This window comes from Copadichromis virginalis, linkage group LG14 (genome assembly GCF_057382275.1).
Source record: "Copadichromis virginalis isolate Kocher_CV1m ecotype Utaka linkage group LG14, C_Virginalis_male_GT1.1, whole genome shotgun sequence".
Classification (NCBI taxonomy): Eukaryota; Metazoa; Chordata; class Actinopteri; order Cichliformes; family Cichlidae; genus Copadichromis; species Copadichromis virginalis.
The window spans coordinates 41,710,898-41,730,379 of record NC_140631.1 but is presented as its reverse complement, the minus strand read 5'-3'; the positions used below and the strand labels follow the sequence as shown (position 1 = coordinate 41,730,379).

At 43.0% G+C, this 19,482-nt stretch overlaps 1 protein-coding gene across 1 annotated transcript in view; it reads right to left on the bottom strand.

Annotated features, from left to right (window-relative positions):
* The window catches only part of ltbp4 (latent transforming growth factor beta binding protein 4), a 64,525-nt gene that overhangs the window by 20,253 nt on the left and 24,790 nt on the right, over window positions 1-19,482 (bottom strand). Inside the window, exons 6-11 of the mRNA XM_085430988.1 lie at window positions 7,151-7,396; window positions 6,752-6,825; window positions 4,639-4,815; window positions 3,885-3,987; window positions 1,688-1,747; window positions 311-433 (exon numbers count right to left, since the gene is read on the bottom strand). Of these exons, the coding sequence (XP_085287114.1) occupies window positions 311-433; window positions 1,688-1,747; window positions 3,885-3,987; window positions 4,639-4,815; window positions 6,752-6,825; window positions 7,151-7,396 (783 nt within the window). The remainder of the gene's footprint in view (window positions 1-310; window positions 434-1,687; window positions 1,748-3,884; window positions 3,988-4,638; window positions 4,816-6,751; window positions 6,826-7,150; window positions 7,397-19,482) is intronic.

The following is a 19,482-nucleotide window of genomic DNA, read 5'->3' as shown; positions in this document are numbered from 1 at the left end:
AACCTAAAGTTAAAGCTGAAAGTCTGCAGTGCAGTTGCTGAGGTGGCGCAGGGAGCCAAATCCTCACTGCCCACTGTGTTACAGCTATAGTAGAAATTAGAGTTATTTCCAGCTGTGCAGCAGCTTCAGCTTTTCTGTACTTTGATGTGCTGCACAGCTAAACTTTGAGAGAGACGAGCCAACCAAAGTCCAGGAGAAACTTGGAGAGCTCAGATGGATTCAGGAAGTCCTGACAGGAGTCGGCATCATTCCTCATTTCATTCCCAAGCCGGCGGCGGCGGCAGCGTGCATGTAAATGTGCGTTACTTACAGATGCAGATTCCATGTGAGGCGTCGAGGATGAACCCCAGCCTGCACACGCAGCTATAGCTCCCCCTGGTGTTCACACAGATGCCGTTCTCACACAGCCCCGGCTGCAGGCACTCATTCACGTCTACACACACACACAAACACTTCAGGCTTTTCTCAGCTGTCAAAGCGATCCGACGTCAAACGTCCTCTAAGACACCGTTTATTTACTAACGCCCGGATCCCGAGTGGGCTCATCAGAAAACTGATAAACTTTTTAAAGATGGATCAGTCCTCTGGTCGTAAATAAAGAAATCCATTGCATAGGAAACATGGAGACTTTAAACAAATAGTCAGATGAAGATTTCTTTATCTTGGAAGCAGTTCAGAAGGAAAGCTGAAGATCTTACATTTGGTAGCTGACAGTTCGTTGGTATTATCTTTATGTTAATTCTGATCGATGTCACTTTTGTTCACGCAGTAAATATGTTTTTTATCGCTAATGTCTAAACAGACTGGAATATGAAGGAAACCAATAAGAAGAAAATCAGAGGAAAACAGGGCACCTTTTATAAACTTCTGACTTTAAAAGCAGTTACGACAGTTAGTTATGATTTTTTCTCCAAGAAATCTGTGTGTCGAGCTAAAGAGATTAATGACATCTGTGACCATGGCAGAGTAACTGTCCATGGCTGAATCATCACACTGAAGCCATTAATGCTAATATCAGCCTGTAGAACTACAGTCTAAGGTTAAATTAGGCAGTTAAACCTTTAATTGTTACAGCTCAGATTAAACACTGCAGTTTTGGTTTCTTTCTACTAAAACTTTCTGATAAAATGTTGGTGGAAGAAGTTTTAGTTCCCTTTGCAAAGATGAACAAAGCTCAGTATAAAATAGATTAAATAAGGATTATTTTACATATTAATTCGTTAAAAGCAGCCACTGTAGTGTTGTTATTCCTGGATTTATTTGTAGTTTGATGACACATATCTGCAAATGACCACATATTGATCCGATCTTGTCCTATGATAAGATTATGCCGTGTCATCGGCATAGTATTGTAACTGACCAGGGCTGCTCTGAGTATTTTTTGTACAAGTTTTGAAAACAGGAAGGCATATCTGCTAATTATTCCTTTATGTAATATTTTCATAACAATTATTCAGGCACTACGTTAAGCTGTCAGCCAATCCCGTGAAAACGTTAATTTTACCAGCATTGCTTCTTCTGCTGTGAGTGGATGGACCTGCGTACTGATCTGTTTTTCATTTAACAACAGAAGTTCACATTTAGGAAATGAAAAGAAAGAACCTTCTCCGATTGATCGTTTAGTTTCTCTGTTGTTTAAAGAACAGAATATTTCCACCGCCTGTACGATTACAACCGCCAAACTCACCGACGCACTGCGTTCCATTGGCTCGCTCAAACCCAATTGGACAGCTGGCATCGCTCTGACCTAACAATGATCAATAACCAAATACACGCTGATCAATCACCAATTCTTGTGGAATAATTATCTGATCACATACTTATATTTAATGTTTGCTAGGAGAGAACACAAAACACAGTTCTGCACTGTTTCTAAGAAATATATTACAAATTAAATTATTTATAAGAAAAAGGTTGTAAGATGTACCACCGTGCTGCCTAATCTTACATTAGGCAGCACGGTGGCACGGTGGTTAGCACTGTTGCTGCACAGCAAGAAGGTCCTGAGTTCAATTCCACCATCAGGCCGGGGTCTTTCTGTGTGGAGTTTGCATGTTCTCCCCGTGTTTGCGTGGGTTCCCTCCGGGTACTCTGGCTTCCTCCCACCGTCCAAAGACATGCAGCTTGTGGGGATAGGTTAATTGGATAATCCAAATTGCCACTAGGTGTGAATGTGCGAGTGAATGTGAGCACGATTGGTTGTTTGTCCCTGCGTGTTGGCCCTGCGACAGACTGGCGACCTGTCCAAGGTGTACCCCGCCTCTCGCCCTATGACAGCTGGGATAGGCTCCAGCGCCCCCCGCGACCCTGAAAAGGATAAGCGGAAGCAAATGGATGGATGGAGGTTGTAAGATGAACTCCCCAGAGTTTGTTACATTAAAGTCAAATTAGGTCAAACAGAAACACCAGGGGGCGCCATCACAAAGCCAAAGCTATAAACCAGGGGTGCCGAACTCGAGGGCCGATGTCCTGCAGGTTTTAGATCTCACCCTGGGTCAGTTCATTACCAGGAATCTGGAGAACTTCAAGACTTGTTGAGGAGGCCATTTAAATAAACCGTGTTGGATCAAGGACACATCTAAAACCTGCAGGACACCGGCCCTCGAGGCCTGGAATTCGACACCTGTGCTATAAACAGCTTTTTAAAGATCTTCTGGTCACTTTTAATGAACCATGACAAACATCAAAAATCGTACCAGTTGTGTGTGTGTGCGCGCGCATCCAGGCCCTCTTTTCTGTTCTTTAAAGGTGTATGCCGTCATTCTTTACAGGCTGGTGTGAAGCTGGATGCCAGCAGTTGAGCTAACATGATTTCCTGAGTGTGTGTGTGTGTGTTTGTAAAGCCTACAGTCCCACAGTTGCATTCCTTTACTGTTAGTCAGCTCTAAAAGAACAAGGAAGCCCGATTACTTACTGTGTGTGTGTGTGTATGCATCTATGCTTGTGAGGACACACTGCTGGGTTCTCACTTTGAGGCAGACCTTGGGAGGCCTGTTAAATGGTTTGGACCTGATTCGAGTTCAGTATTGAAATCATGATGTTTGAGTTACGGAACCTCAGAAGGCATGTATTAACTACGGTCCCCACAAAGACAGATGAACAAATGTGAGTGTGTGTGTGTGATGAAGTCCAATAGTTACATAAGCAGCTACTGGTGAAATATTTCCCAAATATTAAAGTCATGAAGTAGCAGACCCTCACTCACAGAAAAAGTGTTAGTATAACTGTGCTAGTCTAGGTATCTTTGTGAGGACCTCTATAAATTCAAGCCTAAGTGAGGACATTAGTGAATAGTGAGGACTTCTTCTCTTGCAGAAAAAAGGAGAGCTTTCGAAAGACCTCTTTTATGACACCTTTGCTTGCTGACCCTAAACCAAACCGGTGTAATGCTGCAGCAACACGTGACTTTACATAGCATGTGGCCGTCAGCTTTTCACATGAATGTTGGTTTCAAACTCCACTGCTGGCCCCTCACTCTGCCACCTTTCTACCTTTTACAGAAAAAGGCGAGGAGGAATAACAGTGCATTGTTTTAATATTGATGGGTCATTTTCTTTTGATATAAAACACTGCAATGACCACCAGCATGAAACAGATGTCATACTATAATATTCTTGCTTGGACCAGGGAGTGTAAAGGAAGAGTTAGTCAAACCTTCAACAGTGCACGTCTGGGTTTACTGTACAGGGATAAAGTTTAATTACCAGAAGGTTTTGGGGCCTAATTTAATGTCTAAAGCAATAATAAAATGTCAGACATATAAAAGTCTTCAAAGTTTTCTGACTGACCACAGTGAGGTCACTCAACGTAGGTTATGGAAGCCTGAGTGGACCACACAGTGTGTTATGTTGTGTTATACGAGTATTGTGTGTACTTTTGTATACCTGTGATCTCAGGACAGATGACACAGTCATTGATGCCCCAGGCCTTTCCGATCCCTCTGCAGCACATTTCCTTGCTCCGAAGGCCAGGAAGAGGAGAGCTGCACTAAAAACAAACACAGTCCAGGATAAATCTGATGGACCGCAGCCATGCTAACATCTATCAGGCTGGACTTTCATCAAAACAAGACACAACAATATGCATCGTGTAGCAATGGGATAATTTAAGGACTTCTTTGTCATTTTAAAGGATGTAGGACCATGTGTTCGCATTTTCTGCTTTTTGTAATCACATTAAAGTTGATCTATTCAGTATTTCCTTACTTCCTGTCATATGTCTCCTAACACAGTGATAACTCGCCAAATGATGAGGTGTATATGTACAAGTAATCCCTGTGTGCCAAAAGCTCAGCTTTCAGATTGCTTTAAACACTCAGTTTCAGACTGTTTGTTCTACTCTTGGATCCCTATGATGTCATAGACAGCACTTATCCCTAACATGGGTTCAAGGTCATGCTGACTTTGCAATCCAGCAGTGACAGAAAAAAAACAGCCTATGTGGGGTAAAAAGTGCCGAAAAGGTTGTTTTTTTTGTTTGATGTGACAGAACACAGTAATTATCCACCTGACAGTCGTAGAAATCTCCAAACATGGAACATTGAACAAAATCCATGTTAATGGGTAAAAACTAAGTTCTCCTTTGAAAACCTGCTGGTAAATGTCAGGTGGTATTTTGTGTTCATATTTTGCCACTCACCTGTCCGTCTTGAACCTCTCTGAAGCAGTACTTAAAGCCGGACTGCTGGGTGTAGACGCTGTCCCCTCTCACAGTCTGGGCCAGGACTCTGCTGCCAGCAGGAGCCGGAGCACCTGCTGACCCTGAGGAGGAGGAGGAGGAAGAGAGCGTCCGCAGGGTGGGAGTGAATCCAGACACCTGGAACAAGAAGATTCAACTTACCTACGAGCAAGTGAATGCAAAAGACTACAGGCACATTCAATGAAAGGGTTAAAAATAAATGAATAAATTACATTAAACTTGATCTGTGGTTAAATTTTAAAACTCCTGCAAGAAATTAAGACGACTGTTTAGATGTGCGTCTGTCAGTCGAACCTTGGATACAGGAGGAACAATGTGGTTTCGTCCTGGTCGTGGAGCTCCCAAGGATACTGCACAGGAATTTGCCCACCAGTCTATATGTTCTTTGTGGATTTGAAGAAGGCGTTCGACTGTGTGGGATTCCTGTGGGAGTTGCTTCGGGAGTATGGGGTGTCTAGCCCATTGCTATGGGCCATTTGATCGTTATACAACCTTTGCAAAAGCTTGGTCTGCATAGCCGGCAATAAGTCTGACTTATTCCTGGTGGGTGATGGACTCCGCCAGGGCTGCCCTTTGTCACAGCTGATGGCCTCCAGCTCGCACTGGAGCAGTTCCCAACAGAGTGTTAAGCAGCGGGAATGAAAATCAGCACCTCCAAATCTGAGGCCATGGTCCTCAAAAGGGTGGAGTGCCCACTCCGGGTCAGGGACGAGTTCCTGCCCCAAGTGAAGCAGTTTAATAATAATAATAGTGAATTGCATTTAGCGCTTTTCGAAACCCTCAAAGCGCTTTACAATACCACTATTCATTCACTCTCACATTCACACACTGGTGGAGGCAGCTACAGTTGTAGCCACAGCTGCCCTGGGGCAGACTGACAGAGGCGAGGCTGCCATATCGCACCATCGGCCCCTCTGGCCAACACCACTAGGCGGCAGGTGAAGTGTCTTGCCCAAGGACACAACGACGGAAACTGTCCGAGCTTGGGCTCGAACCGGCAACCTTCCGATTACAAGATGAACTGCCAACTCTTGAGCCACAATCGCCCTGTTTAAGTATCTCGATGTCTTGTTCGAATGATGCGAGAAGTGAGCGGGAGATCAACAGACGGATTGGTGCTCTGGCTGGTCACGAGCTGTGGGTAGTGACCGAAAGAACGGGATCACAGATACAAGCGGCGGAAATGGCTGGCCTCTCCCTTAGAGATAGGGTGAGAGGTTCTGCCATCCCGGAGGGGCTCAGAGTAGAGCTGCTGCTGCTCCACATCGAAAGGAGCCAGTTGAGGTGGTTCAGGCATCTGACAAGAATGCCTCCTGGGCGCCTCCTGGGCGAGGTGTCCAGGCATGTCCCACCCCTCCAGGGCAGACCCAGGACACGGAGAGATTATATCTCTTGGCTGGCCTGAGAAGGCTTCGGTGTTCCCCCGGAGTAGCTGGAGGAGGTACTTAGGCTGCTTGCCAAACGACATGGCCCCGGATAAACGGAAGAAGGTTGATGGATTTAGATGTTTTTAAAGAACTTCCAAGAATTTTTTTTTAAATAACTAAAGAATTCTATATTTAAGAAAACAATTGTTTCAAATAAAATCAAAGATTTAAATGATAAAAAAATAAATTATATATAGATGTAATATAATTCTTATTAATTATTAAAAATGTAATAAAAGATCATTAAAAGATTTAAAAATTCCAATTGTAAAATTTATTGATTATTAATAACATGTAAAATAATAAATCTAAGAACAAAACAAAAGAATATGTGGAAATATAAAAATATGTAAAAACAGATGACATAAATGCCAAAACTGAATATTAATGTTTATGAAATATCTACAAAATAAAAAGCTTGTAAAACCTCGATGACTGTGAGAGAATATTATTTAAATGCCTGTGGCCAGTAATAAACAAAGATATTTACAAAACTATAAGAATGTAAAAATACAAAAAACGAAACAGCTGTTCTTTGTTTTATCAACAGCTTGAACAAAACGTTTATCATCACATGATGACTGACAGTTTAATCGTCCAATCAGAGGAGCTGTTAATGTTCTTACCTTCACCTGGTGGACCTTCACGTTGGCCTCAGGGGGGTGCTGAACTCTGACCTTCACCATGGGCCCGCTGGGGGCTGCACGTGAGTGTGAACATTAAAGGATAACTGCAGTGAGGCACCATTCACAATAGCAACAAATTACCAATGGAAGCCCGAAGCTGCCAAAAATGTATCAACTAAATGACCAATGACAAACAAATAAAGATATTATTACATATAAACATAATAATGTCAGAACAAAACTGAGCAAACTACAACCGAAATAAATAAAAATCTGTAAAATATTGAGATATCAAGAAATATTTTAAAAAATTCTATATTTCTAAACTCCAAAGAGTTACACAAAAACGTCATAGCCACCCATCGACACAGTTGGGGTTAAAGGTCACAGGTCGCTTACCTCCAGCAGTCATCGCCTCTGCGTCCCGTCCTAGCGGCAGCAGGAACTCAGACCGAACCAGCTCCTGATTGGATGCCATGGCAGAGAGGAGAACCGGCTTGACGATCTCATTGGTGGAGAAGGCTGCAGAGGAGTCTGTGGGTGTGACGGGGATCTGGCAGAACTTCCCGGTGAAGTTTGGCGGGCACAGGCAACGGTCCTTCTGCAGACAGACTCCGCCGTTCTTACAGAGCAGAGGACAGAGGACTGCGGGAGGCAAACAAACCTGCTTACTTATCTATTCAGTAAATAAATACCATCACAGGTTCATGATTCCTGTAAGCTGTTTACAGAACAACAGCAGTAAAATCTGTCAAATTAGGAAGAGCTCACACACAGGCTAAGGATTGAAATAAAAAATAAAGTACCAAAAGCTTCAGTTCCTTTAATGAACAGCAGAGGCAGCAGTGAGTCAGTCCCCATAGACTGCCATGTTAAAATAACACCTCTACGCTGGGAGGATGCTCGTATTAATTGTATTAAAGCTTAAAGTTGAATAATTGAGGGCGTGGTCTCTTTGCCCAACAGGTGGATGGTGACACAGGTGGCTGTAGCTGCTAGCTGTCTGCTAGGCTTCACCTGAGCTGGACCTCTGGACTATGTTTGTGCTGTTGGAGCTTTTTGGAGCATCTTTAATGACATCATCTGACCAATAATATGAAATAATTCGTCATTTTCTACATCAGTCTTTGATTACTGAAGTAACCAGGAGACAGAAGAAGTTTCCAGAAGAAATCTGATCGTGTGAGTTTAATGAGCCTGCTGCTCTGTCTCCTGGGGGTACCATCTGGACCAATCTGGGAACAACAGAAGAAGCATTTTAAGAAATGATTGGTGATATGTGGGTCTGAACAAAGCTAACTGCTACAATGGGATAGCAGGCTCCACCCACTTCCTGCATGCTGTGTGAGCTCAGCCTCAGGACGCTGGTGTACAGTTACCCAGAGTTCAGCTGCTGCTAATTAACTGATACACAAAGGCCTTAGCACTGCAGCCATGACCTTTCTGGTCTTCAACCTGCCAGTTTGAGTCTAAACACCAAAGCTAGTCCTATTCCCTCCCCACAAAAACACAAATGCCATCTCCCTGTGATCTGACAAAGTGATTGCTGAGGGTGATTCTGCACTTACAGCTGTAATTCAGGCACCCGACACTGTCATCTCTGTTTGATGAGTTCAGGTTTAAAAACAGACATCGGTAGATGTTTCATATGTTCAGTTTCTTTCTTTTTAACTGTAACCACTGAATGGTTATTTTCAACTCATTTGCAGTATTGGAAATTAAGACTTCTTCAACATAACCTTTTATAATCCACAGGCAGTACCTTTTCAGCCCCCGGGGGAGTCTAGCGCTAAAACATAGACGATATAAAAGATGAATGTTGTTACTGTGACGTCCTGTTCTGAAGTTAAGCGTTTTCACCATTTACAGTGTTTTGACGAGTGAGGGGAAGCTCTGACCTCTTTTCTGGCACTTGAAATGAGCAAAATTTAAAAAATGGACTTTCTGTTTTATTGCATATAACCTGCGATGACTGAGCTCATAAACCCATCAGGAAAATGTTTACAGAGCTCGGGGCTGGGGCTGTTTTTCCATAGGCTTGCAGAGGAACTCTTGAATCGGCTCAAACTCGTGTTTGAACTTCAGTAAAAAGATGAACGACTTCCACTGCTGACGCTCCGTGTGCGCCCGTGTCCACGCCCTCACAGTGTGCGTGTAGTCCTGTTTGTTGATGTTACTCTATCACGCACACACACACGCACGCACACAGCACTGCTGCGTGTGTTGCTGTAAACACAGTTATCATGCTGGACATCAAACCACAGATGGACCACATCAACACAAACACACTTGGAGAGTTTGGACGACGTTCCTGGGGCAAAGCTGAGAAAAGACAGAGCGAGTGTGGGGGATTACACTGATGAAATACTGTAAACACTGAAAAACTGATGGAGAGAATAAACAGAGACAAACATGAAAAATCTATGAGATGAACTTTGATTTTGCCCGTCCCCATTGGCCAATGTCTGGAAGCCTGCCGAGAGGCAGCACCTGGAGGCTTTGAGCTGTAGCTGTACTTTATCCTGTGTCTGTGAGGAAGTTTAAAAAATGTAGGGTGCCAAGTATTCACAGCTTCGGGCTCACATTTTATATCTTTAACAAATGATCTGAAAGTCTGGTCAGGTTTAATCTGAAAATCTGAACGTCACAAAACATCATCAAACACACTCCAACCCAAAGCCACAAAAGAGCAAAGACTAACACTGATTTAGTTTAGCTCACACACAGCACTGCAGCTCACTAATGACTCAGTCACACTAAGATAAACATGAGACAGTCACCTCCTGAAGACTAGTGAAAGTTGGTGTGTGCCCAGTCATTGCATGGAATATTTTCAAATCAAATCACTTTTACTGTCACATCACAGTGCAAGCTTTACAAACAACAGAGGTGTGCAAAACACAAGAAACATAAGAAACAAAAAAATATAAGAGCAGGAATGTGGGAATTTTAAGGATAAATATATGTACAAATATAAGAATTCACTCAGCAACCATTTGGAAGTAGTTGAATTGACCAACCTGGACTGACTGAGACAGACAGACTGACTCCATCTTAGTCCCTTTTTATCAGCGTGTCGATCAGCGTGTCATTATCCGGTCTTTCAGTGATGATGTATGAATCCTGCTTCCGGGTCCAAACTACTCTGCGTTTATTATGGCTGTTGTGTTTTTCACATGTTTTAATGCTTTGTATCTTGTTCTATTGAATCTGAACAAGCCCCTAAAAACAGTCAGTGATCACTGTCGGCCTCTCTGTTCATTTTAAAGCTCAGTTTTTAAACCTTACGATGTAACTACAGCCCAGCCCATGCAGCAGTATATGAATGACTAACCTCGTATTGTGGATGGATTATCTCAGTTGTTCTCCTGACTGAAGTTTGGTCCGTTTACAGCATCCTGCCATGCGATTACATTTGTTCCTGACCATCGGGAACCCTCAAGTTAACTTTTATCGAGTGGAAAAAAGTTAGCGTTCATCCTCCAGCTTCAGTGAGTTTATGCTATGCTAACATAGCTGTGTAGCTAGCGATCACATAGCACATCATTATATAGCAGCTAGCCCAACTTCAGTAACCCTACAAACGTCACTGCTGTTTAGTTTTCTCTCTTCTTTATGTTGGAAGTGATAACAGAGCTGTACGTTTGAATTCTTTCAGAAATCTCTCAGTCAGAACATGCTATATCATGTTTAGGTGGAAGCTAGCGAGCTAACTTCCTGCTAACTTCTAACTCTGTTAAACTTCATGAATTCTGTTTTCATGGATGCCTGGATGTTAAACTTTATTGTTACACCTGGTAAAGCAGCAACGCTGATGCAGACCTAGTCAAAGCACCAATTTGAAAGGCAACAAGATCACAAGTTCACCACACGTGGTTGCAGTAACTGTGGTTGTGCCGTTGCCTACATACACTATTTAGCACCCCTGTGTGAGTGTAACATTCACGGTAGGGTTGCCAACCGTCCCTTAAAATACGGAATCGTCCCGTATTTCGAAACAAAAGCACACGTCCCGTATTGAGCTAATAAGGGACGCACTTTGTCCCGTAATATAGTGAGAATCAAAAGTAGTCTATAAATGTTTATGGAATTAACGCTTTGTTTGAAAACATAATTCCCAGCCCCTCTCCTGCTTTGTGACCAATGAGCTGACAGCACACTTATGACAATTCGAGTATGACAATTCAGATTATCTCATTGGTCGAGGAAAGGTCGCTTACAGAGAAAATACCGGAAGACAACAGATGACCACAACAACAAGCATGGCCAACAGGGAAACAAACGCCGACACTGCGGTGCAAGTCTCGGATGACAGTACACCTAAAGCTGGGCATACACTGTGCGATTTTCAAACTGCACGATTGACTCGCAGGGGTTAGAAGTTGGTAGGTCACGATGCAGGTCTCACACTATACCGCCCGATGCTCTGATGCGACCTGAGAGCTCACACTGTGCGTCCATAAAATTAACAATCTGTCGCTCGCTCTCTCAGTCTTTCACTCACACAGACACACCACTACCATCAACTTTGCTAAATTGCTAATGAAAAACATTGATCAGGCAGCTGTGATTGAGCAGCAGTGTAAATCCAACTATTTTCACGGTTGTTGTGGTCGTGATAATTTTGTGATGCCACATCGAAAAGGCTCGGATGAGCTTTCTAAAGTTCTACAAGTTGTGCCTCCATGACTTGTGTCCAGATCACATGCTGCACAGCTGTGCTGCTCCGTCTTTTTCACCGACGTTTACGTGTTTGCGCGTGCGCAGTGTGAGCGGCTGCGGTGACACCCTCACGAGCGATTGATGATCGGGAGCTGGTCGTGAGGTGTTAATCGCTTCTCGTTACCCCACGTATACTACACGACGCACGATGAAGGCCAAAATCGGTCTGATCACCAAATCCGTCGCACGACTCAGAAATCGTCTCAAAATGGGCCAAAAATCGCACAGTGTGAGCCCAGCATTAGAGCAGCAATGTTTGTTCGCTCAGAGAAAGAAAAATAGGCTGCAAAAGCACAGGGAAGAATGGGAAAAGGAAAACACCTGGCTGGAAAAAGTTAATATGGGCATGTGCAGTGAATATCAGCGCTATGTGGCCAGAAGTGTGATAATATAACTTATTTTGTGTAATAAACATCTGTAAGGATAGATGATTACAACAAATAGATGACTAATACATAAAAGTAATACATAGATGAATAATGATGATGAGTTATGATGCGTAATCATGGGAACAAGCGGGTTTACAAACAGGAGCAGCTGATTAGCATTAGAAAAGCTGAAATAATACCTCAACTGAAGCCAATTGTACTAAATGCACTAAATGTGCACTGTTACAAGAATGTTTTTCTTTCTATTGTTTTCTATTAATTTATATAATTTTAAGTTAAGCAGGACAGAGTTCTTTTAAAGAAAGATTTACTTATATTCTCAAAAGTTAAGCATGACAGGCTTCTGTTTAAGAAAGAGACCTGTTTTACTGTGTTAATGTTGTCATTTTGAGCTAAAAATAAATGGCTAAATGATCATTTGTTTCCCATGTGTTCATATCACAAAGAATATGCATCTGCTTAAATCAACTTCAAGTCAAATAGTTAAAAAAATAATTTCACACACAAAAAAAGAGCTACCACACTGGGAAGCATAGCTGGACTGGCCATCGGGCCGGTGGGCCGCTGGCGATTTTTTGTTTTTATGGGCCGATGGATTTTTTTTTTTTTTTTTTTTTTAGGAAGGGTATATATAATGAAAGGTGTTGGATTGGCCAATTGGTCATGATCGACTCTGGGCTGGACCAATTACAGCCGAGGAGGCTGGATGCACCCTCCCCCTTGTTTAGCAATCACGTGATTTTCACGCATTGCATGCCGGGAACTCGTGGCAAAACAATCCAAGTACCGCATCAAATGCAAACATTTGCAGCACCGCAAAACGTTCATTCTCCGGTTCCAATACCTTCTTTTTTTTCTTTGCCGCACAAAAAAGTTATGTACAAAACAAAAGGAGAACAATGCCGGTCCGTACAAAGACAGACTCGACGAAAAGACAAAGAAAAGATACGAGGAAAAAATCAAAGGAGTGAAAGAGTGGACAAAAGACGTCAGCGTGCTGCCCAACTTTCACCACGCTCAGATTTATAATTATACGCTTCTTGGAGTGAGTGCATACACTCATGAAGTTTAGTAACTTCAGGTCACTGCAACAAGCCCAGGTACAGTTTACCGACGGATGGGTGCAGGACCTTGAAACGCACCGTGTAGAACGAAAGACTATTGTACATATCATAAGTTTACCGGTCTCACAAATCGTCTTCATAAATACACATTCATTAACAGTTTATTAATAGGACCTTTAAGCTCAACGGTAATTAATTAGTAGTGGAAATAATTTCTGGTAGTGTAACAGTGTTTATGTGGTATTATTCCACTTGCCACAAATATCAGTGTAATGGGGAAACAGCGCCCCCCCTCTCGGTGTGGCTGGCTGCAGTAATCGTTGCCAGTCTGCCGTAGCCATACGAGAGGTGAGTTGTATTGTTCCGCACACAATATAGCTAAGTAGTACAGACACATAAAACATGTTTGATTAGCTGACGAGCACCGAGTGTAATAAGTGCTTAGTGGACACATGTCCAACACCAGTTTTATGTACTTTTCATTTGTTTATTAATGTGTGAAACTGCATGCTAAAGCGGAATGCTAATGAGATGTTCTGCCGTAGTGTGCTGTGCGGAGTGGTGTGTGGCAAGCCTGTGTACTGATAATACACCATTTTTTCCATTCAGGTACATCATTTGTTGTTGCTGTTATTTTATTTTATATTAGAAATTGTAATATTGCTGCAGTAATCGCTGCCAGTCTGCCGTAGCCATACGAGAGTGTGCTGTGCGGAGTGGTGTATGGCGAGCCTGTGCACTGATAATACACCGTTGTTTCCATTCAGGAAATAAAGTGGCAACGATCGATCAGAGACTCCTTGTCTTTTTAAAAACACTACACAACGCAGAGTCGAGGAGTCTGTTTGGGCCGAACTGTTGCAGCGGGATGAAGCAGAAACCGGTTACAGTAGCATTACAGAAATGTAGCAGTGACAATAATATTGTATGTTGTAATCGCAATGGACAATTAGTGATACAAAACAACTGTTTTATCTTGTGAATAAAAGTATATGGTTTTGTCAGTGTACCATGGTTATAACAGAAGCGAAACGCAATATTGTGTCAGGACAATTCACTATTTATGCACAATAAACAAAGGAGCATAGCGCGACAATTTCTGTTCAGCGCCAGACTTGCTTGTAACCTATATCACCAATTATGTTATGAAAAATGACGCATTAACTACTACAAAACTCTGACCTTTGTGGGAATGCTTGGATCAGACTAACATGTGAGCTGGAGTGTTCTGAGACGTTATATTTGGTATATCCAGACCATCCGTCGGCTCTTACTTCGGAAACATGGCTTAAAAAATTTCTCTTCAACGACGTAATCCGATAAAAAAAAATGATCTCTTTACCCATCGGCTTCCCGTGGCTGTCATGCGACCGGCTATTGCAGTTAATAATACAACAGCTTCTTGCCATTTTTTGGGTTTCTTTTTATCGCTGTGTAACTGAGTTCAATTGAAAGCCTGCGTGCGCTAGTACCTCTTGCCACAAGTTCCCAGAATCCTTTGCGGTTTTATCCCTGAATGACGTCACATTTCAATCTTTATCCTGGTGGGCCGGTCTCTAGTCAAAATGCCCGGGCCGATTTTTTGTCCCAGTCCAGCCTTGCTGGGAAGGGTGAAGACAACTGGGTTGCCCGGCCCTGGCCACGAGGTGTCCCTTATTTATTTTTCAGGGAGTTGGCAACCCTAATTCACGGTCACTGGTGTCTTTACAGGTTTTAAGGAGGTTACCCACAGAACCTTTACGTCTAATGCAAAGCGCACATCTCTGTGTTTTTCAGTTATGGAAACTCGGTACATCTCCCCTCAGATAGGACTTCAAAACCAGGAGCTTTCTAAAAATGTTGCACTTATGATATAAATGTGAAAAAAGAAGGAAGAAAACAACAATAGCATGTGTGGTTTCCTGCCACACCGCAGTGACCGTGACCGTCACCTCCAGCAACTCCCACAGCTCACACTCAGCTTGTTTTTTCCTGACCCGCAATCCGAATTTATCACTGAACAACAGATACGACTGTGAGACGCAGCAAACCGCACATGCACAAACTCTCCCTGACAGTTCAGCAGCTAATTTAGTCAGCTCCTGCTAGCCTGGTGGATTTACTTGAAGAAGTGTGATTAAAAGTAGCTGAGGAATCTGCCAGCCCCCACCCGTGGATGTGCAGACAGCCGTCATCGGGTTATTGGGATATGGAGGAAAAACTTCAAAATGTTAAGAGTCTCAGGAAGATTTTCTCCTCTTTATGGGGGCTTTTGTTGCTTTCTGTTTTGGTTACCCAGTTACAGTCCAGTTCCTGTAATAGACTTAAATTACCCGAACCCCACAAGGAATACATTATCCCCCACCTCGCTCTGTAATGTTAATCCTGTCCAAATGGAATGACATCCATGCTAGCAGCTCTGAGAAGTTGCTCTGAAATGTTAATATTTAGTTTATTTAGTAGAATTTCTATTGCTTTGGTTTGTATGTTTTGACAGATAACATCTCCCATGATTTCCTTTACATTCGTGTGCTTCTCTGTTTTGATTGTTAGTCTGTATGTAAAGCGAGAGAGGCTGATGGGGGGAACAGCTGTTTGGACAGGGGGATTAACCTCTGACCCTATGATGTCACCACCTCCTCCCTTGTGTTTGTGTGTGTTGCTGTCCAGTCTTACCTCACTGCCTGTTTAAACATTCACACATCACCAGCAAAATATCCTGGGCACATATGTGTGTGTGTGTGTGTGTGTGTGTGTGTGTGTGTGTGTGTGTGTGTGTGTGTGCATGTTCCTGTCTAGCTATCTTTGTGAGCACCGAAATCTGCATTCTACTATACTTGTGAGAACCAACAGTGACTTGTGAGGACACACTCACCGGTCCTCACAAGTTTGAAAATGTGGTTTTAGTGTCAGGGTTACAATTAGGTCATGGTTAGGTTTAGGGTTAGGGTAAGGGGCTGGGAAACCATTATGTCAATGAAGGCCCTCACTAAGATAGCTGAACGGGGCTGTGTGTGTGTGTGTTACTGATGTTGTGAGGACAAAGAGCTGTAGTCCGCATACTGAGGACTTGACATCCTTATGATGACAAAAAGCAAAGCCCCCCCCCCGTGACATAAGAGTTATATTGCTTGATTAAAACTTGGCTGAAAGTCACCATCAGGTTGGCTCTCCAACAAACTAAGTTACTATGATGTCCTCTGAAACACAGGGACGTGCGATGGGGCTATTTTTATGATCAATGAAAGCCATATGTCAGTGGTCACTCTTCTCCCTCTGCCCCTCTGATTCCTTTCCTTCTCTCCAGATGTAGCACTTGTTGCACAAATATCCAGAAAACCAGCAAACAGCCATCGGTATTCATCAACATGAAAATACGATGGCGCAAACTCTTCAAACCATCAATGAGGGTAAAATAAAAAGACCCTTGTGGAAAACCCTTTTCTAAACCAAGGCCTTTAAAGGCCTTTAAAGCATAAAACAGAGGTAGGAACAACTACACATCTGCAGGTGTACACCCCCCACCACCTCCTGCTCTGCAGAGGAGGATTTATGCACTGGGGCCCCACAAGGCTGTGTGCTCAGTCCTCTGCTGTTCACACTGCTGACTCATGACTGTGTAGCAACACACAGTTCAAATCACATCATTAAATTCGCTGATGACACGACCGTGGTGGGTCTCATTAGCAAGAACGACGAGTCAGCGTACAGAGAGGAAGTGCAGAGACTAACGGACTGGTGTAAGGACAACAACCTGTCTCTGAATGTTGACAAGACAAAAGAGATGGTTGTTGACTTTAGGAGGACACGAGGCGACCACTCACCGCTGAGCATCAACGGCTCCTCTGTGGAGATCGTTGACAGCACCAAATTCCTGGGTGTACACCTGGAGAAGGACCTCGGCTGGTCCCTCAACACCAGCTCCCTGCACAAGAAAGCCCAACAGCGTCTCTTCTTTCTGAGAAGACTGAGAAAGGCCCGGCTTCCACCACCGATCCTGACCACCTTCTATAGAGGAACTATCGAGAGCATCCTGAGCGGCTGCATCACTGTCTGGTTTGGGAGCTGTGCCATATCAGACCGCAAGACCCTACAGCAGATAGTGGGAACAGCAGAGAAGATCATCGGGGTCTCTCTCCCCTCTATTGAGGACATCTACACCACACGCTGCATTCGCAAAGCCACCAGCATTGTGGCTGATCGGACACACCCCTCTCACACACTCTTTACACTCCTGCCATCTGGAAAAAGGTACCGAAGCATTCGGGCACGCACATCCAGACTGTGCAACAGCTTTTTTCCACAAGCCATCCGTCTCCTCAGCAAAAAGGGACTGACTGATAAACACGCACACACACACATACACTAACATTATCACTCAGCTTAACTCAACTACCTCAAAACATTGAGACTGGACTGACTAACCAACACAAGCGCAAACACACTGACCTACACCACCAAACCATCGCACACACCAACCTGTAAATGCTCTTTTGCACAATATTATTACTAGATATATTATATATTATTATTTTTTTTGCACTAACTTGTCTTGTAGCACCTTGGTTCCTGGAGGAACGTTGTTTCGCCTCACTGTGTATTTTTAAACTGTATATGGTTGAAGTGACAATAAAGTTGAACTTGAACTTGAACTTGAACTTATGGTTTACTGACCTACAAATAGTCACAGACAGCTATCACTGTTAACCTTTAGTGCAAACAGACTGCCACTTCCTGAGTTTAGTGTTTGAGGCAGCAGCTCTTTCTAAGAAATTTAGGTATGGTGCTGAAAGTTGCCAGGGAAACACCTGGAAAGAAACCATGCTTGGTTAAAAAAATAAATAAATAAATAAAATCAAGAGCAAACACTTTCCACCCCTCAAGACAGCGTGGAGAGAATACAGGAATAAACAATAATGCTGAACTTTAAACACCTTTTCTAGACTGGTGAGATGAAAACTGGTGATGTTAGCCATGTAGCAACAGCTTATTACGTGAGCGAACTGATACAATTTACTGCAGACTCCTGGTCTCTTTTTCTAGTAGTTCAGAAAATATGGATGACTACAATCAAAGCATTGTCATTTTCTAATTTTGAGTCAGTCGCGCTCTGCAGGAATCTTGAGTATCTCATACAAAGGGCACCTGACTCTTGGGATCTGATAATCAGCAGACTGCGCTTCTCTTACACAGACACCAGTCCAGCGTTCACGACCTTTGCCTTAATAGCAGAGCATCTGCCCAAAGAGCTCATTGCATAAACAGGCTAATCTCAAACTAGAAAACATCCAAGTATGAACTTAATTACCGTTTGGTATTCAAATGGAGAGCAGCCATCACCAGCACCATGCTCAGTTTCACCGAAAAACACAAAACAGGAAACATCGGGGTAACTTTGCACTGCTGGAGACAGTGAAGTCAATAAATGCTGGTGCTGAACTTCTAATAATGTTTACACTGATAAAATGAAAGCTGATAATGCTTTTGCATCAGCAGCCTGAAGAGGGAGCCAATGAGCCATTTGTTAAGACTGAAAACAATAAATTTATGGGATTAGCTCAATCAAAGCTTCAAAACTAACTGCCAAACAGTTAAATTAATACTGTAAATACTGCATTTTCTCTTGGTGTAATACCGGCTCAGATGAGGCCTTAAGCTTGTTGGTAAAATGCTGCCCCCTGCTGGGGAAGGTTTTAAAAAGTGCTCAATTTAAATTCGCAGATTATCTGATAACATGTAGCTTCCACTCCTGAGAGGTTTTAACGGTCTGACTATGGAAAAGAATATTGAAATGTTTAATTTTTGATTAGTTTTGACCCTTTTCAAATCGTTCTGCTGTGAAATTTGGGATGAATTAAGATAAGCACTCAGCTTATCTCAGTGTGAGTTTGACTTCCAGTTCGAAGCCTTTTTTGTGGGGCTTTTCTGATCCAAGCAGATTAAATATGAATCATGGTAATTGCGATACAATTACAGTTGGAAATAATGTAACGAGTGATTGGTGATTAGATAAACTGCTGGCTTGTGTTTCGACCCACTAATTAAGTTTAAATTAAACAGCGCTGGACGCTCTGTGCTTTCGGCGAGAGCCCTGAGCTGTTTGACAGCTCCGACTCGCTGCCAGCAGGAACGATTAACACTCACTGACCAGGGATCAGATCAGACTATACAACTATTCACTGGCTGGGCTTCAGCCTCCCAACTCTGCCAACCATCAAAGAGCTGCAGGTCACATGACTCAGCTGGAGCAGCTTCACACGTGAAGCCTCATTGAGAGCGTGAAGATCAAATGTTCAGCGCAGGAGTTATTATCTCTGACGGGCTGGAATTTTCTTGAGCTCATTCGCTATAAATTTTGGTGTAAATCTCAGGTTTGAGCCTCTCATGTTACCTCAGATTCAAGTCCAAGAGTCCAATATCCGACTTTAGCAAAGTAAATCTAGGCAGAGATCATCTGACAACACTTACAGTAATTTATAAAGGATGTCCAGATTCCTCAAACAAAGAAGAAGAAGAAGAAACCCCAGCAGCATTAAGATAATAAAACACTCCTCGCTATTTATGGGCAACAAAACAC